Source organism: Cavia porcellus, unplaced genomic scaffold (assembly GCF_034190915.1).
Source record: "Cavia porcellus strain 051 isolate PalLab524CR breed Dunkin Hartley unplaced genomic scaffold, mCavPor4.1 scaffold_16, whole genome shotgun sequence".
NCBI classification, from domain to species: Eukaryota; Metazoa; Chordata; class Mammalia; order Rodentia; family Caviidae; genus Cavia; species Cavia porcellus.
The window spans coordinates 16,967,975-16,986,622 of NW_026947499.1; the positions used below are offsets into that span (position 1 = coordinate 16,967,975).

General features: G+C 43.2%; 1 protein-coding gene and 1 long non-coding RNA gene across 2 annotated transcripts; one reads left to right on the forward strand and one right to left on the reverse strand.

The window, feature by feature from the left end:
• Positions 1 to 2,783: 2,783 nt before the first annotated feature.
• Positions 2,784 to 10,812, reverse strand: LOC134470654 (uncharacterized). The gene is made up of 3 exons (XR_010039683.1): positions 8,533 to 10,812; positions 5,953 to 6,223; positions 2,784 to 3,296 (listed from the first exon to the last, which is right to left on the reverse strand). It is a non-coding gene; the product is annotated as an uncharacterized LOC134470654 (long non-coding RNA).
• A 4,015-nt stretch (positions 10,813 to 14,827) lies between these two features.
• Dynll1 (dynein light chain LC8-type 1) lies at positions 14,828 to 17,668 on the forward strand. The gene is made up of 3 exons (XM_003478437.5): positions 14,828 to 15,012; positions 15,219 to 15,356; positions 17,244 to 17,668. Exons 2-3 carry the CDS (start codon positions 15,225 to 15,227, stop codon positions 17,379 to 17,381), a joined length of 270 nt encoding a protein of 89 aa, XP_003478485.1. The 5' UTR covers positions 14,828 to 15,012; positions 15,219 to 15,224; the 3' UTR covers positions 17,382 to 17,668.
• The last annotated feature ends 980 nt before the right edge of the window (positions 17,669 to 18,648 follow it).

Below are 18,648 nucleotides of genomic sequence, written 5' to 3' on the forward strand. Positions count from 1 at the left end.
CGCCTCAGCCTGCTTCTCTAGGTCCCACTGCACTAGAAGTCTGCATGTTTCTTCTTCCAGGTCCCTAGAAACTGTTTCTCCCACCTCTGCCTCCCCAGTCTGCCTGGCCAAGCTATCCTGTCTTTAGATGACTGACTTGGTGGTACACAGATCAGTGTGACAGAATCTAGAGCTTTCCTCCCAATTTGTGCCTCTGAAAAACCTTGTCCCCCAAAGCTCCTCTAATAGCCTTGGAGGGCGTATTGTCTTATCAGTGTTTCTAGACACATTTTAGAATCACCTTATCTGGTTCTGTATGGCAGCCTCTTTAGTATTTTGAAAAGTGTTATATCTATAAACTTAGATGGCAAAGTGTTTCATTTTTCCAATATTTGGTCTTCTCATTCAGAAATTTGATATCATTTTCCATTTATTCATTTTGTCAGAGGAAAAAAATTACAGTTTGGTTTAATTTTTTTTTTTTTTTTTTTGGCCTTTTTTGAGACAGGATCTCGCTATTGCAGTTCAGGCTGGCCTTGAGCTCATTTTGTAGCCCAGGCTGGTCTTGAACTTGCAAGAATCCTCCCACCTCAGCCTCCCCAGTTCTGGGATTACAGGCGTGGTCATTTCACTGAGACAATAATGTTAAGTGAAATAGATGAGACATGCAAGCTTAAATATTACATGGTTTCTATTATATGAGAAAATCAGGAAGCTGGGATATAGGTCAGCAGCACAGTGCCTGCCTGGCAGGCACAAAGTCCTGAGTTTGATTCCCCATACCAAAAGAAAAAGAAAAAAAAAAAAAAATATATATATATATATATATATATATATATATATATGATAAGATAAAAAATATAAATAAAGTAAAATAAAAAATAGGTACCAGGAAACAAGGAGGTAGATCTTTTGCAAAATAGAAAGATGAAGAGATGGGTATGGTACCAAGAGGCAAAGGAGAAGTAAAAAGAAAAGATGTGTTATATGCATCGATTGTGCTAGTACACACCTGTGATCCTAAAATTCAGGAGGCTGAGGCAGGAGAATCACTGTGAGTTTGAGGCCAGCTTGAATGACACAGTGAGACCCTATCTCAAAACAAACCAAAGTGGGAAGAGAAGATGTGTTATGTAGATGTGACAACTCTCATGATTAACGTAATCATTGTATACTACAAACATATACTAATAATTTTTTTTCAAAGAATGGTCATTTCAAAGATACTTTCCTTGTTAGGCAAAGGTTAGGGAGACAAAACAATAGATGTTATGTTGCTTCAGGGTACTTTTCTTTCTTTCTTTTTTGAGACAGAGTTTCACTTTATAGTTCAGACTGGCCTTGAGTTCACTTCGTAGCCGAGGCTGACCTAAAACTCAGAGTGATCCTCCTGCCTCTGTCTCCCATGTGCTAGAATTACAGGCAAGTGCCTCACCCCAGGATACTTTTCATAATGTGGGTTTTTTCCTTTTTTGCATACTGCTGGGAACAGAACCCAGGATTTCATGCACGCTAGGCAAGCAAGCGCTCTACCACTGAGCTACTCCCGCCCCCAGCTCTATGTTTTGATTTTTAATCTGGGGCATTGCACAGAAGCTAAGCCCAAAAACAGTCAGCCTACTATAATTTTTATTTAACAGATGTGAGACATAAGGGGTGTATACAAGAGTCAAGAAAGATGTCTAGATTTCTTTCCTGAGTACATGGAAGAATGAAGTTGCTATTTACAGAGATGAGAAAGACTACAAGATCGGCAGGTTTAGCACTGAAACAGGTCTCTCCAGGGTGTGTTAGGTACAATTAGACATCCCAGGGTTTTTCAGATAGGACTCAGAAAAACGGGATGGGCATTCAAAGTACAAGGTGGAAATACAAATGTAGGAGTTGCGTGCATAGATATGATAGCTAAGCTGGGAGAATGGGCACCACAAAAGGAAAGGGTTTAAATAGAGACGTGGCCCCAGGGGGAAGGCTCTAGACACACTTTCCTTGAGGGATCAGGAAAAAGCAGCAGACTGAGGAACATCCAGGGAGAGGGGAACACAGTGAGTACCGGGTACTCAAAGCCACTGGAGTCCTCTCAGTGCGTTCAGAAAGGAAGAGCAGAGTTGTGCCAAGTCCATCGGTGAAGAGCACCGTGAGCCAGCCAGTATGTTTTGGTGCACTGCATTAGGAGACTGATACGAGACAATATGAACAACTTGTGGAAGAAAGCAGAACTAAGGTAGCAGCTAGAGAGCGATGGTGGAGGGAAGGAAAGCATATATATATATATATATATATATATATATATATATTTTTTTTTTTTTTTTTTTTTTTGGCAGGGCTAGGGATCAAGCCTAGGTCTTTGGGCACACTAGATAAGTAATCTGAGTAATCTGCCACTGAGCCACACCCAGTTTTATTTTTATTTTTATTTTTTTTGCGGCTGGGTTGGTAGGGGGAGACCTGAGGATTTAACCCAGGGCCTTCTGTCTGAACCAGCCCTATCTCCTATCCCTTTCTAAAATTTTGAGACAGGGTATTGCTAAGTTACCCTGTCTGGACTTCAACTTGCTATCCTTCTGCCTCAGCCTCCCACACTGATGGGACTATAGGCATGTACCAACACTCCCAGCTTCAAAACCCTTTTTTTGGTCATACACAATATTCCAGCAGGTTTGTGTGCTAAAGGGAATAATTCAGTAGGCCAGGAAAATAGATGATTCAGGAAAGGAAGGACAGATATTGACAAATGTGAGTGACAGGAGATAGATTCAGCACTCGTGGCTTTAGACAGGAGCCTGTACAGTTTATGCCTAGGACCTAGAGGAGAGGGTGCATATGAATGTGGGTGGGCAGGTACAAAGGGTGGTGAGAACACATGTAAATTCATTAAAAGAATGAAGTACCTAGGGCTGAGGATATAGCTTAGCAGCACAGTGCCTGCCTGGCAAGCACGACTTGGCATATGTCTGCAGTCTCAGCTACGCGGGAAGCTGACACAGGAGAACTGCTTGATCTCACAAGCTCCAAGTCAGCTTAGGCAACACAGACTCCATCCTGGGGGGGGGGGGTTGTTAGTAATTATAGTGTAGAAAGCTTATGAAGAACTTTAGAAAGCAGATAACAAATCAGTTAGTATGGGGCTGGGCAAAGTAGTGGCAAAGCCAGTACTTAGTATGAGCCAAGCCCAGGATTCAGTCTCAGGAAGCAATGAAAGGAAGGGAAAAATAAACAAACCAGGTATGGTGGTGCATGTCTGTTATCCCAGCTTCTTAGGAAGATGAGGCAGGAGGATCATGAGTTTGAGGCCAGTGTACATAACCTGTCTCAAACTAAAAAAAAAAGAGAAAATAAAAAGGGATGATAGATGGGGATATACCTCGGAACTCCTTGAGGAGTTCCTTACTGAGGTAAATCCCCAGTAAGGAAAAAATCCAGTGTGTACAGTGTGCTAGGTGTCACAGGACTATGGATATATATGCTTGTGTATGTGTATGCAGATGTATACAGTGGTACCTGGGTTCATGAACCTAATTTGCTCCAAGATTTTGAAAAATTGACCATGCTTGTGTTTGTGTGGAAAGATGGCTGCAGTCATGTTTGTCACCTTATGTAGAGTTTGCAAACAAAAACAAAACTTTGTCAAATACTTTCTTTGTTTGTGAACCAAACTGTTCACAAATAAAATCATTCTTTTTTTTTTTTTGTCTTTTTCGTTTTTATCAGTACCAAGGATCGAACTCACGACCACACACTTACAAGGAAGGTGCTTATGCCGCTGAGCTAAATCCCCAGCTCCAATAAAATTATTCTTGAACAGAAGTACCACACAGGTACCACTGTGTGTAACACACACACATACACACATATGCACATAAGCGTAGAAAAAAGTTTAGATGTAATTAATATAAAATACTAGTAGTAGTTATCTCCATAAGTCTATATTTTTACATTCTTCTGTATTTGCATTTATTATTTTTGTAATCTTTAATAAAAAATGGTATCAGAAAAAATTCCTGTAATTGATTGATTAAAATCTCTGTAAATATTCCACATATGGGCCACTGTGTTCTCTCTTGCATAGTGACCTGCCCTCATGCTGTACCTTCTATTTCTTTTTCTATTTTTCGTTAGTACAAACTCACTCTGTAGAGCCTGTTTCTTTTCCTATCTATAATAAAACTTTGCTACTGTTAAAAGAATACTTCATATGTGGAGTAATCCTGACATCGAGTCTGAGAATGGCCCCCTGGCTGCACTGTTATAGTATTTTATATTATGGCCTGGTGGTAAAGGGCCCAGAAATCTAGAGGCCGATCCATATGAACTGGAATGAAACATGGTCAGAGGCTCTGGCCAGAACCACCCAGCACCCCTGCTAATAAAATGATCCTGCGTCTTTGGTACTTGTAGCAGGCAAGCAACTCCTAGAAGAAACATTTGAGATGCAGTGTGAAGCTCGGGTTTGTTATCTGCAGAGGACACACGTGGGAGTACTTGCCTCTCAGCTTGTTCAGGGAGAGCACAACTGTTCTGCATCCCCTTTCCCTACCCGCAGAGCACTGCGCTTTGCAAACAGATCTTTAAAGTGGAGTAATGGCTGGGCATGGTGGCGCATGCCTATAATCCTAGCACTCCAGAAGCTGAGTCAGGAGGAATTTGAGGCCAGCCTGGGCTACATAAATAAGTTCAAGGCCAGCCTCCACTACATAGCGAGACCCTGCCTCAAAACAAACAAACAAACAAACAAACAAAACAAATGGCAACCAAAAAACATGAAATGGAAGAGTTGAGACACTGAAGCAGGAACCTCCTGCCTTACCTCCTGACTGCCTTCCTGGCCTCCTGCCCCACTCTCTTCAGTGGCCTCTAGATGAGCCCCATTTACAGCCTTCCAGGACCACCAGCGGCTTAAGGTGGAGTCCACTGACCAGGTTCACCATTTGCACCCTTCCTGCCTCCTCTCTCCCACACTCGCCCCACAGCTTCTCTGTAGCCAAGGCAGCCTTTTCAGCTGTCACCTCCTTCCGGCTTCAGGCCTTGGAACATGTCATCCTCCCATCCTAACCTCCCCGCCCTTCTCCTCGACCTAGTTCTCCACTCTGATTGCTACTCAAGCGTGGCTTCCTAGAAGAGCCTTCCCTGCGCTTTGGGCTGGCACAGGCCACTCCATCCTGTCCTCTACTTCATCACCTTGGTCCCATGGTAACCACATGCTGTGTTCAGTGGGTCTGTCCTCCACACACAAAATGCCTCCTCACAAGGATAGGAACCATGTCTGACAAGTCCCAAGTGCCTAGATGAGATCTTGTAAGTAGGTGTTTGCTAATTGTCTATTACCAAAAAATGAATAAGTGACTAAGGGATGGAGTACAAATGCTCAAGGTCCATCTTCTACTTTTTTTTTGAGACAGGGTCTCACTCTAAAGTCCAGGCTGGCCTTGAATGCGCTACTTAGCCTAGGCTGGCCTTGAACGCCCAGAAATCCTCCTGTCTCACCCTTCTGGGTGCTGTGATTACAGATATGTACCACCATGCCCAGCAAGGCTTATCCTCTAAATGGCCCAAGAATTTAGCCAGGAAAATTCAATAACTAATGGTGCTTTTTGGGGGCAGGTACTAAGCGGAGTACATATGCATTTTGCACCTCACTCAGGGTCTGGTTCACAGAAAATGCTCAGAGAGTGTTGCAAGCTGAATAAGCATTACCTCTCTGTCTACAGTAACTCCTCCCCTGGTGGTGTGATCTCATCCTATCCCACGGCTCTGAATGTCATCTGCAAGCTGATGACTCCCCAAATTATAGGTCTACCCTGGACCTCTTCCCAGAACTCATATATCCAACTGCACATTTGACACCTCTACTTGGAATGTCTAAGAGGTATCTCAATGCCAAAATAAAACCTTTTGTTTCCTCTGCCAGCCTCCTCATCTCAATCTATTCTCCTTGTTCAGGCCAAATGTCTGGAGCCATATTTGACTACTCACATTTTCTGGTATTCTGCAGCAATTCACCAGCAAGTCTGCCCACTTCACCTTCACAATCTTTCATCTCTTGTTTCATTTCAGTTACTACCATCCCGGTCCAATCCAACCTGGACAGGTACAGTCGCCTCTAATTAGCTTCTCTCTCTTTTTAGCTTCTCCAGGACCCAGGTCATGAGGCCTTGGCTCAAACAGCACCTTTTCAGAGAGGCCTTCTGGAAAATTCTATTTAAAACAAGATGTGGGCCACGGATACAGCTCAGCAGCACAGCACCTGCAGGGCAAGCGTGAGGTCATAAGTTTGATTCCTGGTACCAAAAAATAAAAATAAACAGGCAGATAAATAAAAACAAGACTTCTTGCCTGTTGCCATTGATTCTTTTATTGTGCTTTATCTGTTGCACTTATCAGGATGTGACTTTTTCATTTATTATTTGTATCCTGGTGGAAAGAGTCCCAGGAAGAAGGAACTTTGTGGATTGCTCTTTTTTTCTTGGACTGGGGAGAAACAGGGTGTGTGAGGGGAACTGTACTTCTAAACTACCTCTCAGTCCCGCTTTATCTTTTATTTTGAGAGTTTTATAATCTGAAAAAATGTTTTTTTTTAAAGATTAAGATAAAAGAGGACAGGGGACTGGGGATTTAGCTCAACGGCATAAGCGCCTGCCTTGCAAGTAGGCAGTCGTGAGTTCGATCCCCAGTACCAATAAAAAGGAAAAAGACAAAAAAAAAAAAAAAAAAAAAAAGATAAAAGAGGACATAACACAGGTCAGAACAGAACAATTTAAGCAACATAATGTTTCACCACAAGATAAGCCGACATAACAGTAGTTACCATAGTGTCTCTTTCCTTGAAATATTTGAGTATGCCTTTATGTACTATAGTATCAAACATAACAAGATAGTGTAAAACCATTCAAGAGGATGAAAATATTACAGGGTATTCAGAACCAACTAACAGAAAATGAACAGTGGTTACTATATTATCTCTTTGTCTATAAAAATTTTGTTTATACTATCACATATAATAAAATCCAATAAGATACAACATGATAAAACCGATGGAGACAGAAGAACAAAATCTTGGTGGATGGGGTAGTTTTTGTTTTTGTTTGTAATGTGAAACTATTATTAGGTAGCTCCTTCTGAAAGTGGCTTGCCAAATGAACATTACTGAGTTCTAGGTGGCTCACCTCTCCTCTTGGAATTGGATTCCAGGTTCTTCTCCCCTCATACAAAGAACTGAATGAAATCAGCAAAAAACAGTGACAAAGTTTATTTGAAAAAGTAAAAGGAAGGGCTGGGGATTTAGCTCAGTGGCACAGCACCTGCCTGGCAAGCATGAGGTCCTGAGTTCAATTCATGGTCCCCCTCCCCCCCAAAAAAGTAAAGGGGAAGAGTGAGGGAAGAAACTGGCTCTGCAGAACAAGCTTGGGCCAGTAAAAGAGGCAAAACCAAGATAATAGTACACCCTGGAGCGCTGGACATGGCGATGCATGCCTGTAATCCCAGCACCCAGGAAGCTGAGGGAGGAAGATCACTTTGAGTTTGAGGCCATCCTGAGCTACAAAGTGAGTTCAAGGCCAGCCTGAACTTCAGGGAGAGACCTTGTCTCAAAGAGACTAATAATAATAATAATAATAATAGTACACCTTCCTGCTGAGGCTGGAGAATCACCGTGAGCTCAAGATCAGCCTGGGCTACATAAGCGAGTTCCCAATCAGCCTGCACTGCATAGCACAGGCATGGTCAGCAGGACCATGCTATCTCCAAAAGCTCTAGGGAAACAGGGTGTGTGGTGATGTAGGTTTATAATCTCAGTACTTGGAAGGCTGAGGCAGGAGTATCTCAGGTTTGAGTCCTGGCTGGGTAATTTAGCATGACTGTGTCTCAAAATAAAAAACAAAAAATGTCTGGGGATGTAGCTCAGCACAAAGGCTCTGGATTTGACCCTTTGTACCACAAGACAAAAACAAACAAAGACACCAAAACAACCACCCACAAACAAAACAAAACTCTAGGGGAGAATCCATTCCTGACTTTTTCAGCTTCCAGGGAGTAGTAACAGTGCTTTGTCTCCCACCAGCCCACCGCCATTTCTGTGCTCACATTGCTTCCTTCTGGGCTGTTTAAAAAAATTTTTTTTAAAGGGCTGAAGATTTAGATCAGTGTAAAGGCCTTGAGTTCAATTCTCAGTACAAAAAAATATAAAATATTTTTTAAAGGGCTGGGAATGTATTTCAGTGGTAGAGAGCTTGCCTAGCATGTGTGAGGAGGCCCTGGTTCAATTCTGCCCCCATCCCTGCACACAAAGGAAGGCAGGCAGGCAGGCAGGAAGAAAGGGAGGAAGGAAGGAAGGAAGGAAGAAAGGAAGGAAGGAAGGAAGGAAGGAAGAAAGGAAGGAAGGAAGGAAGGAAGGGGAAGATGGGAAGAAAGAGAAAAAAGAAATGAAATCCTGGTTAATGCCGATGACAATTGGCAGTTACATGACCCATCTCAGTCTCCAAATTGCCCTTGAGAAATAAGGGCCATCATCACCCCTTTTATAGATGCGGAAACTGGTGCTCAGAAACAGGGACTCACCTGGCTAAGGTCACATCACTTAGGAGGGAGAGCTGGGATGTACACCCAAGGAAGTCAGGTTTCAAAGTTTGCTCGTTTCTCCTTGGCTCTGGGGTTGATCTGTCCACTGACCAGGAGCAGAAGGTTCTATGGAAACTCTCTGGAGGTGCCTGACTTTATCAGCTGCCACCATGGACAGCAGAGTGCCAGGCTACTCAGGCAAGGCTTGGTTATCATCAGAGGGCAGGTTCTTCACAGAGCTGTCTCAGTCTGTCTGGTCCTGCTCTCCACTTCTTCCCACACTTCAGAACAGTCCTTGGCCCCAAAGCTCAGCTCTCCTGCTGGCCCCAAGCTAGCGCCAGCTTTCTCCTTATGGAGGAAGCGTCTTCTTTCTGGCTTTAGAAGTAGGCCCTGCACTCTCTCCCATGAAGCCCGTCCTCTGGGCAGGATCCCTACATTAACTCTGGAGCCACAGGGTCACTTCATACTTCCTTTCAGATTGGGAGGACTGGAGCTGCTAGGTTGGCCAAGAACTCACGGTCTTAGAAAGGAGTGAAAACTCCAGAAAGCTTGAAAAGTGACTGCTTTACAAGGCTGGGAATGGAGGTGCGGCAGGCAAGTGCCTTTTCAGTCTGTTTAGGGGAGTGAAAGCTGCATGCCCTACAAGCAGCCTGCTTGTGAACAGCAACTCTGTAGGGCTTTCTGGGAGCCTTGGGAGTCTGATGGCTAAACTAGAAAGGAATTCATTTCTGTAGGAGATCAGAAGAGTCAAAGACTGATTCAGGGGCAACTTAGAGTATTCAGCGCTGAGGAAGTGATATTAACTTGGGGCTGGGGCTGGCATGATGGTGCACACCTGTAATCCCAGCACTCAGGAAGCTGAGACAGGAGGATCCCAGTGAATTTGAGGCTGTCCTGTACTACATAGTAAGTTCAAGTACAGCCTGAACTGCATAAGACTCTATTTAAAAAACAAAAACAAACACACAAACGAAAAGGACTGGGGATGTAGCTCAATGCAAAGGTCTTAAATTCAATTACCAGGGGCCGGGGATGTAGCTCAACTGCACAGCACCTGCCTAGTCCTGAGTTTGATTCCTGGTACAAAAAAAAAAAAAAAAAAAAAAAAAAAAAAATTCAATTTCTAGTACCATAAATTGGAAAAAAAGAAACAAAGTAACCATCCTTTCTCACATTCAGCCTCTCATTTATCCGACATATATTTAGGGCCAGGATTGCTTAAGTCTTCAGGGACATTAGCTTAGTGGTAGAGTGTCCTTGGGTTTAAGCTCCAAAACAAAACAAAACAAATGAAATTACATCCTGGGCTTTAATGCCCAGTACCACACACATAGGTGAACATGCACACATACAAATAATCTCCTTCTATGCAAGTGTTTTCCAGGTGTGAGATACATATTCAAGATGAGGACAATTTTTTTTTTGTCCTTTTTGAGATGGGGTCTCGCTATGCAGTTCAGGCTGGCCTTGAGCTCACTTTATAGCCCAGACTGGTCTCGAACTCACAATGATCCTCCCACCTCAGCCTCCCGAGTGCTGGGATTACAGGCGTGAGACACCATGCCCAGCTGAGGACAATATCTTTTCTACTTCATCATTTAATCATATTTTAGAGTTATTGTCTGTTCATGGCAATTGAAACTGGATTTCCATGTATAGCAATGATAAGGTAATGTTTGTGTGTTTGTTTGTTTTTTGAGACAGAGTCTCTCTAAGGTGCCCAGGCTGCCCTCAAACTCATGACTCTCCTGTCTCAGCCTCCAAAGTAGCTGACTCTATAGGCCCATGCCACCATACCAGCTTACATCTATTATTACTACCTGATGTGTACCTGTTTTTTCTTTCTTTCTTTCTTTCTTTCTTTCTTTCTTTCTTTCTTTCTTTCTTTCTTTCCTTCCTTCTTTCTTTCTTTCTTTCCTTCTTTTTCTCTCTTTCTTTCTTTTCTCTCTTTTTTGAGATAGGGTCTTTCTGTGTAGTTCAGACTTGCCTTGAACTCACTATGTAACCCAGACTGGCCTCAAACTCAAAGCAATCCACCTGTCTAAGCCTTTTGAGTGCTGGGATTACAGGTATGTGCCATTATACCCGGCTTCATGTTTTTTTTTTTTTAAAGATTGGTCAAATGAAACAGTAGGACTGGAGAAGGAATAAAGAAATCTGTTTAGCTCAGCAGCAACAAGTGCCTGCCTGGAAAGTGTGAGGCTGTAAGTTTGATCCCCTGTAAAAAAAAAAGAAAAATAAAGAAAGAAAGAAGGAAATCTGTAACTTATTGGTTAGTTGTAAACACCACTGTATCCAGACCAGCCATTCCCTTTATTTCTGAAGTCCTTCCAAACACCCAAACCTATGGTACTAGAAAGATTAGTTTATTGTTGACTAGAAGTTCCTTGAAAGTGGGACTGTAACTGATTCTAGGTACAAATTTCAGGTATGGGCTGGGGATTTAGCTCAGTGGCATAAGCACCTGCCTGGGAAGTGCAAGGTACTGAGTTCGATCCCTGTACCAAAAAAAATAATAAAATAAAAAATTTCAAGCATCCGAATGTTTCACAGGAAGTGGGGGATGCAGCTTGATGGTAGAGTGCTTGCCTAGCACGCATGAAGTCCTGGGCTCACTCCCCAGCACCATACAACAAACAGCGGGACAAAAACCTGGCAAACACACAGTACTTCTTTCTCAACAAGCGGAACACCCAGAAGACAATGCATTGATTCTGCAGAAATGAGTGTTGAAGGGATGAGAAGGTAGAAAAGCTCTTGGTCCCGAGACACAGTACCACATAAAGGGTGTTTGGGGGATAAACAAAGGCCAGAAATGCACTGGCTCCTGCTAGCACCCTTCTTTTACATTTCAAGGAAACACTTCAGCCAAGAGCAAGCTGACCAAAACAGATGTCAGGGAAAGACAGGTGCTATAAATGGAGAAAACTCTATGATTAATAAATGCTTATTTATTAAACAAAATCCTAATATCTATAAGAAATCCTTCACATAATTCCATTTTTTCCAAATCCATTTTATTTTATTTTATTTATTTTTTGTCTTTTTTCTTTTTATTGGTACCAGGGATCAAACTCACGACTACCTGCTTGCAAGGCAGGCACTTATGCCGCTGAGCTAAATCCCCAGCCCCTAAATCCATTTTATTTTAAGGAGAAAGAGGGAAAAACAAGGAAAAACTAAAACAAAATTTCAAACATGTCAGGGGACAACAATGGTACACACATTGCCATTTTGGATTCCTTTTCTTCACAGTTATAAATAAGAAAAAGGCAAGCTGTCTACTCAGCTCAATGTATGAAAGTAGTACCTCAGTAAAGGTTCAGAGAATGAATTTTCAGATCTCACAGGCCCAATTTGTTCACTTATTAACAGCATGTCCTTGTGACAATCACACACTCTCTCCCCTACTTCTGTCTTTTTTGGCACTAGAGATGGAATGCAGTGATACTCTGCCACTAAGCTATCTACCTGGCCCCTGGCGCTTTTTATTTTTTGAGATAAGAGTTTTGCTAAGTTTCCCAGATGGGACTGTAACTTCCAATATTCTCCTGCCTCAGTCCCCCTCAGAGGTGGAATTACTGGCCTTATCATCGTGCCCAGATGAGAAAATTTTTTTTTTCTTTATTGAGGCAGGATCTTGCTGTGTAGTTCAGGCTGGCCTCAAACTTGCAGCAGGAATTCTCCTGCCTCAGCCTCCTGAGTGTTGGGATTCCAGGCATGAGCTTCCATGCTTGGCTCCCTTTCCCATTTAAAAAATGCTATTATCTATAGTTTCTTTAGCTCTTTATTTATATTTTGGGTTTCTCATATAAGAGAGGCCAGGCACTATTTAAACTTGTGTCTGATTTATTTCACTTAACATATGGCCTCAAGGGGCATCCATTTACCTACAAATATCTAAAGTTTATTCTTTATGGCACAATAGTACTCCATTGCATAATCATTTTAAGCTGCAAACACGTACTATAAACAAATACATAATTAATAAAAATAAATACATGATTAATAAAAATAAAGGGGCTGGGGACTTAGCTCAGTGGCATAAGCACCTGCCTGGCAAGCATGAGTTCAATCTCCAGTACCAATTAAAAAAAAAAAAAAAAGGAATACATAGTACACACATAGTCATGAAGGAAGGAACTTGGAGAACACATTGCAAACCTTTAAATGTTGTCACCTCTAGGGAAAGAAAGGAGGTGGAGGCTGGGCTATAAAAGCTGTGCACATTTTATTCAGCATATTTACCTATCTCCTAATGACTTTGGTGGGCACGGGGAATTGAACTTAGGACCTAGTGCTTCCCAGACAGTACTGCACCACTGAGTTATATCCCCAGCTCCTTCTAATGACTTTGGAATGCAATGACTAAGAGATAAAAATGAAAAGTTGTACATGTATTTAAAAATGCATTAAGCATTTACTATGTGCCATATGTTGCACTAAAAATTTAAAAGTATGCTCAGTTCATTTAATACTTCTAACATGCCTATGAAATGGTTTCATTTTACACTTGAGTCTCCCTTTACAAATTAAAAAAACTAAGGTTTAGCTGGATATGATGGTGCATGCCTGTAACACCGATTAGTTAGGAGATTCAAATTTGAGTCCTGGCTGGACAGTTCAGGACACTGTCTAAATAAATAAATAAATAAATGAGGATGTACGTCAACACACCCCAAGTTCAGTCCCCAGTACTGCGAAAACAAACAACAAAAGAAAATTTAAAAAACTAAGGTTCAAGCAACAACAGATTCAAGCAACAACAGAACAAAACAAAAACCAAAAAGTTAAAGTTCAAAAGTGCTGGGATTTGGGTCCGGGATATAGCTCAGTGGCATAATCGTCTGCCTGACAAGTGCAAGATCTCTGATTTTCAATTAAAAAAAAAAAAAACAATAAACAACCTAGGATTTAAATCCAAATCTGACTTTCACCCTGAGATCTTGCTTTTCTATGGTTTGTTTCTTTGTTTTGTTTTTTGGGTTGCTGGGATCTAACCCAGTGCCTATACACGGTAGATAAGAGCTCTACTACAGTTAAATTCCCAGTTGAAGACTTTGCTCTTTTCTTAACCATTTAAAAATAGCAATGATGTCTCTCTAAACTAATGGCGACATTTCAGATTTTCTTTCCTTTTTTTTCTTAAATTTTTAACACAGGGGCTCATTATGTAGTTCAGTCAGGCTTTAAACTCACTATGCAGCCGAGCCCCTGCAGGACCCCCTTCTTGTCCATTAGGGTACCTCCTCCCTAGGCGCGCCTGTAAACGTGGAGGAGGCTGAGCGGGATTAGAGCTCAGGAGCTGCAGACAAACCCGGGCAATATAGCTTGCTTCCCTCCCCCCACCTAATCAAGAAATTTCCCACAGGGGAAGGACTCTCACTTGAGAAAAGAGAGCCCCACCCTGGACTCACAACTGGGGTTCAGCAGTCCCAAATTCCTCCAAATCGTCCACTTCCCCTTAAAGAAGTTCTGTCTTGCCGGACAGAGCTGATTCTTGGGGATAAAACTCTACTCAGAAGAAAAACCTTCCTTCTTGAAACTCGCCTTTAATCTTGAGGTTGCCCACCCCGCACAAATATTTCGGAGGAGGACCAGCTAGGAGCCCCTAGTTTTAAAAATGAATTTCTGCTCGTGTCCTGTGGCGCATCTGTAACGCTAGCTACTCTGGAAATGGAGACAGAAAAATCGCGAATTGGAGGCCAGTCTGAGCAATCTAGGGAGACCCTGTCTCAAGCTTAGAGAGAGAGAGAGAGAGAGAGAGAGAGAGAGAGAGAGAATAAGGGGAGGCGAGGGGAGGGGAGGGGAAAAAGAAGAAAAGAGAAGAGAGAGAGACTGGGCCAGGACACCTCTAGTGCGACTGACTGCACTAGTGGCTTGCCCTAGGAGCTGCCTTCGTTTCAGAAATATCTTTCATTGACTAGTTTCAGTCAAAACTTGGAAATACTTCTGACCTGGGGTGGGAGGTACGTACAGGGAAGGGTCGACACCCAACTTCTAGAGACTGCCGTTTGAGAACACACTCTGGGTCAATTCAAGAGATTTGGAATCACTTTCCTAAACTTAGACAGAAGCTCCCTCGCACCTCTCTGGACAGCTGAGTGGTCCTTGTGACCCACCACCGGCTCCACCTTCTGCGCTTGTGGGCCTCACCTCTAGCAGCCCATTGCCAGGGCAACCGACGCCGTGAGCAGTGCATTGTGGTCTGCAACAAAATGCAGGAGAAAAATCCTGAGGGAACCATTGAGTCCGTGGACCAATAGGAAGATCCTTATGTCTGAGGTAAGCCAATAGGAACGTGCTGCGTGGGCGGGGCCTAAGGACACTGGGCGGGGCCTAAGCACTAGGCGGCGGCGGCTGGCGTGTGGCTACTTAGATGCGCCACGGCTTCGATAGTTACCGCATCTCCTTTCCGTTCCGAGGGGTGCCTGCACCTTCTGTAGGAGACCGTTGCAGTCAGCCAGCCCTTGCTCCACGGTGAGAGACTTGGGGGTCTTCCCTATCTGGCTTTGCCCCAGTTCACTGAAATTCTCCCACTGTACTGTCAGCAGGACCTGTGTTTTCCTGAGAGGCGGGGGTGGGGGCGTCGTCCAAGGTGGCTTGGGCCAGGGGTGGGGAGACTGCGTCTTGGAGGCGAGGCTCACACTCCAGCCCCTAACCCATAGCTCGGCCTCGCCCCCTAGGTGACCATGTGCGACCGAAAGGCGGTGATCAAAAATGCGGACATGTCAGAGGAGATGCAACAGGATTCGGTGGAGTGCGCTACTCAGGCGCTGGAGAAATATAACATAGAAAAGGACATTGCGGCCCACATCAAGAAGGTGAGGACAGCACAATCCACAACTTAATTCCTTCTCCCAGTTCTGCATCTCGGAGGCGCACAGCAGAGATTCTGGGGACACGAGGGCGGCACGGGGCGTAGACCTTTCCAGAAAGGACGCGAATAAATTTGCGCTCCTCTGGGGAACACCAGACCCTTGGCGGCCGAAGTTTTTTTTTTTTTTTTTTTGTTAATTACACTGCTCCACGGGGGAAAGCGCCACCTAGCAACGGTTTCCAAGATCAGGGAGCTGTGCGCAGTTTCCCCTCCTGTAGGATTCCTGCGACGAAGATCCATCTGGGTGTTCCTGAGGGGGGAGCTGCGTGGGAGTTACCAGCCGGCGCAGAGGGAAATCTCGCCAGCCTCCGGGTGGGGAGCTAGCTGGTCTGTAGTTAAGGGAAAGTCAAGGGTAGTGGTGGTTGGTGATGGGGTGGGGGCTTGGTAAATAGCAGTTTGTAGAATGCTTGACTGAATAGCCAACTTCTCAAGGAAACGAAGCTGGCAGCCTAAGGCGTGGGAGGGTTACAGTGGAGAATGTTAACATTTAAGATGAGACAAATCTATACATACGCAGCAGTATGTACATCTAGCTTGTAAGAACACTCTTTGATAGATGGAAAAGTTTTTGCACTATGTAATATTGGAGCTAAGAGTAGCCAAATTTTGTGTGACTAACCACGAGGAATTGTAAGAATTTTAGAGAGATAATCTTTAGCCCTGCCAGTTGTACACGAGGGAAGACTTTTGGGGACCGGGGATCAAACTCAACCTTGTGCTAGCCAGGCTGGCCCTTGTGCCGCAGAGCTAAACCCCCGACCCGCTAGCACAGATCTTTGAGTTCCAGTGTTCCCTGAGGTGCAGAAAGAGGAAAGAGATATTCCTAAAAATTGCTGACTTTTGAGTAGGGTAGCACCACTGGTGTGGACAGAAGGGGTGTTTAAATTAGGGATAAAATTTGGCCAGTTAGCTGTCAGATTCTGCTACTTAACAGTATAGGGAGGTGTCTTGTCTCTTAAATCTAATTTTTTGTTTTACAGAGCATTAAGCTGTTACCTACAGCCTAAATCTAAATTTTGATTGTTTAGATGCTAAAGGCCTTCCCTTCCCCAGTATTGGGAATTTAACTCAGGATTGCTGCACTGTGTTACATCCTCAAGCCGCTTTATTTATTTTTTTTTTTCTTTTGTCTTTTTGAGATAGGATTTTGCTGTGCAGTTCAAGCTGCTCTTGAACTCACTTGTGACCTGCAACTCACTTTCTCCTGCTTCAGCTTCTCCAGTGCTGGGATTACAGGCATGCACCATGGAGCCCAGCCCTAGCCTGATTTTTATTTTGAAACAGGGTCTAGCCCTGACAATGTTTGAACTTACATTTTTGCAGCCTTCCAGAGTGCTTGGGATTACAAGCATGTACACTATGCCCAGCTGAAGCTATCCTTTTGGAAATGTTTACAGGAGTGCAGTTAAATTCTTCAGGATGAGGCATGGACTAAGTTTTACATTGTCTTAGTGTTTGGGTGCATGGTAAATGTAGGAGGATTGTTTGGTTCTACTTACCCAGAAGATAATAAACGACAACTTTTGATGTCATCTACAATCAGTGAATTAAGATACAGAAAGCAGGAAGGTGAAATTACCATTCTAACAAAGCACCATGTCTTTGAAGGCTGACCTCCCTCTTCAGCCCCCGTTCTCATCTTAGCAGACTGCCAATATATTTGCATCAGTGTACTGTGTGGTGGGAGACTTTGAGCTGGAGAACATTCTTTCATTCAAAGAATTTGCAGATGCCAGTGTTCCTCTGTTCCTCCTGTTAGTGTTCTGGCTTAATCCAGAAAGTGAAGTCTCCTAACTTAAGCACTAAAATCTAGTTTTCTCTTCTTTCCCAGGAGTTTGACAAGAAGTACAACCCCACTTGGCACTGCATTGTGGGGAGGAACTTCGGTAGTTATGTGACACACGAAACCAAACACTTCATCTACTTCTACTTGGGCCAGGTGGCCATTCTTCTGTTCAAATCTGGTTAAAAGCATGGACTGTGCCACACACCCAGTGATCCATCCAAAACCAAGGACTGCAGCATAAATTCCAAATACAGAGACTGAAAATCTTCAGCCTTGCTAAGGGAACACCTCAATCTTTGAACCTATTTTGTGTTGTGTACAGGGCATTCTCTGTACTAGTTTGTTGTGGTTATAAAACAGTTAGCAAAGCAGCCTACATTTGTATTTATTTTCTATTCCATACTTCTGTGCCCCATGTGTTTTTTCTTTTAATCCATTCCTTTAAAAAATAAATCTGTTGGCAATGTGTATGTGTGGACTATAATTTTTTCAAATTACAGAGTAGGAGGTGTTCTATGAGTTCATCATGTAAGCAGGTTGGTGGGGATAAATTCTCAGTTGCTTTCTGTGGCAATGGCCATTTTGGTACTATAGTCTTACATCTCACCTTGCCAGCAAAACATGTCAACCTAACAAACATGTGTCTGTACTTCAGCACTTGACAGGCTAAAGCAGAAGGAACATTTTAAATTTGAAGTTAGCCTGAACTACATAACAAGACCATCTTTAAAAAAGATGAAAGGGGTTTTTATTTTTTGCCATACTGAGCACTGAACCCAGGGTCTTAACCACTGAGGAACATCCTAGGTCTTTTTTTTTGAGCCGGTCTCACTACATCACTAACTTGCCCAGGCTAGATGCAAATGAGATCCTGGAGTACTCGATTTATAGCTGTGTGCCACCTATCCTGGCTTGGAGTGATTTAAACAAGGAAAATAAAAATCTGAGGGGCATATCTCCACATTTACATAATGTCTCCCAAATTCAAAGTTTACAAAGTGTGAATTGAAGCTTTTTCATGGAGGACCAAAATAAATTAACCATCAAAGGTTTCCTGCTATCAAGACTACAGTTTTAGGGGCTAGAGATTTAGCTCAGCGGCGTACACGCCTGCCTGGTAAGTATGAGGTTGTGAGTTAGATCCCTGGTAAATAAAACAAAACAAACGTAGTTTTAGGAACAAAAGCAAGAATGAGATTACTTAAATTATTGGGGTTTTTTCTTCAGTACTGGGGATTGAGTGAAGGGGCTCATGAGTTCTACCATTAAGCTACATCCCCAATCTTTTATTATTTTGGTTTTTCAGACAGGATTGCTATGTAGTTTCGACTGGCCTTGAACTTGTGCAGGTCCTTTTGCCTCAGCCTCCTAAGTGTTGGGATTACAGGTATGTACCACTATGCCCAGTTCCCAGCCTTTTAAAAATAAACTTGTTTTGAACTGGTCTTCC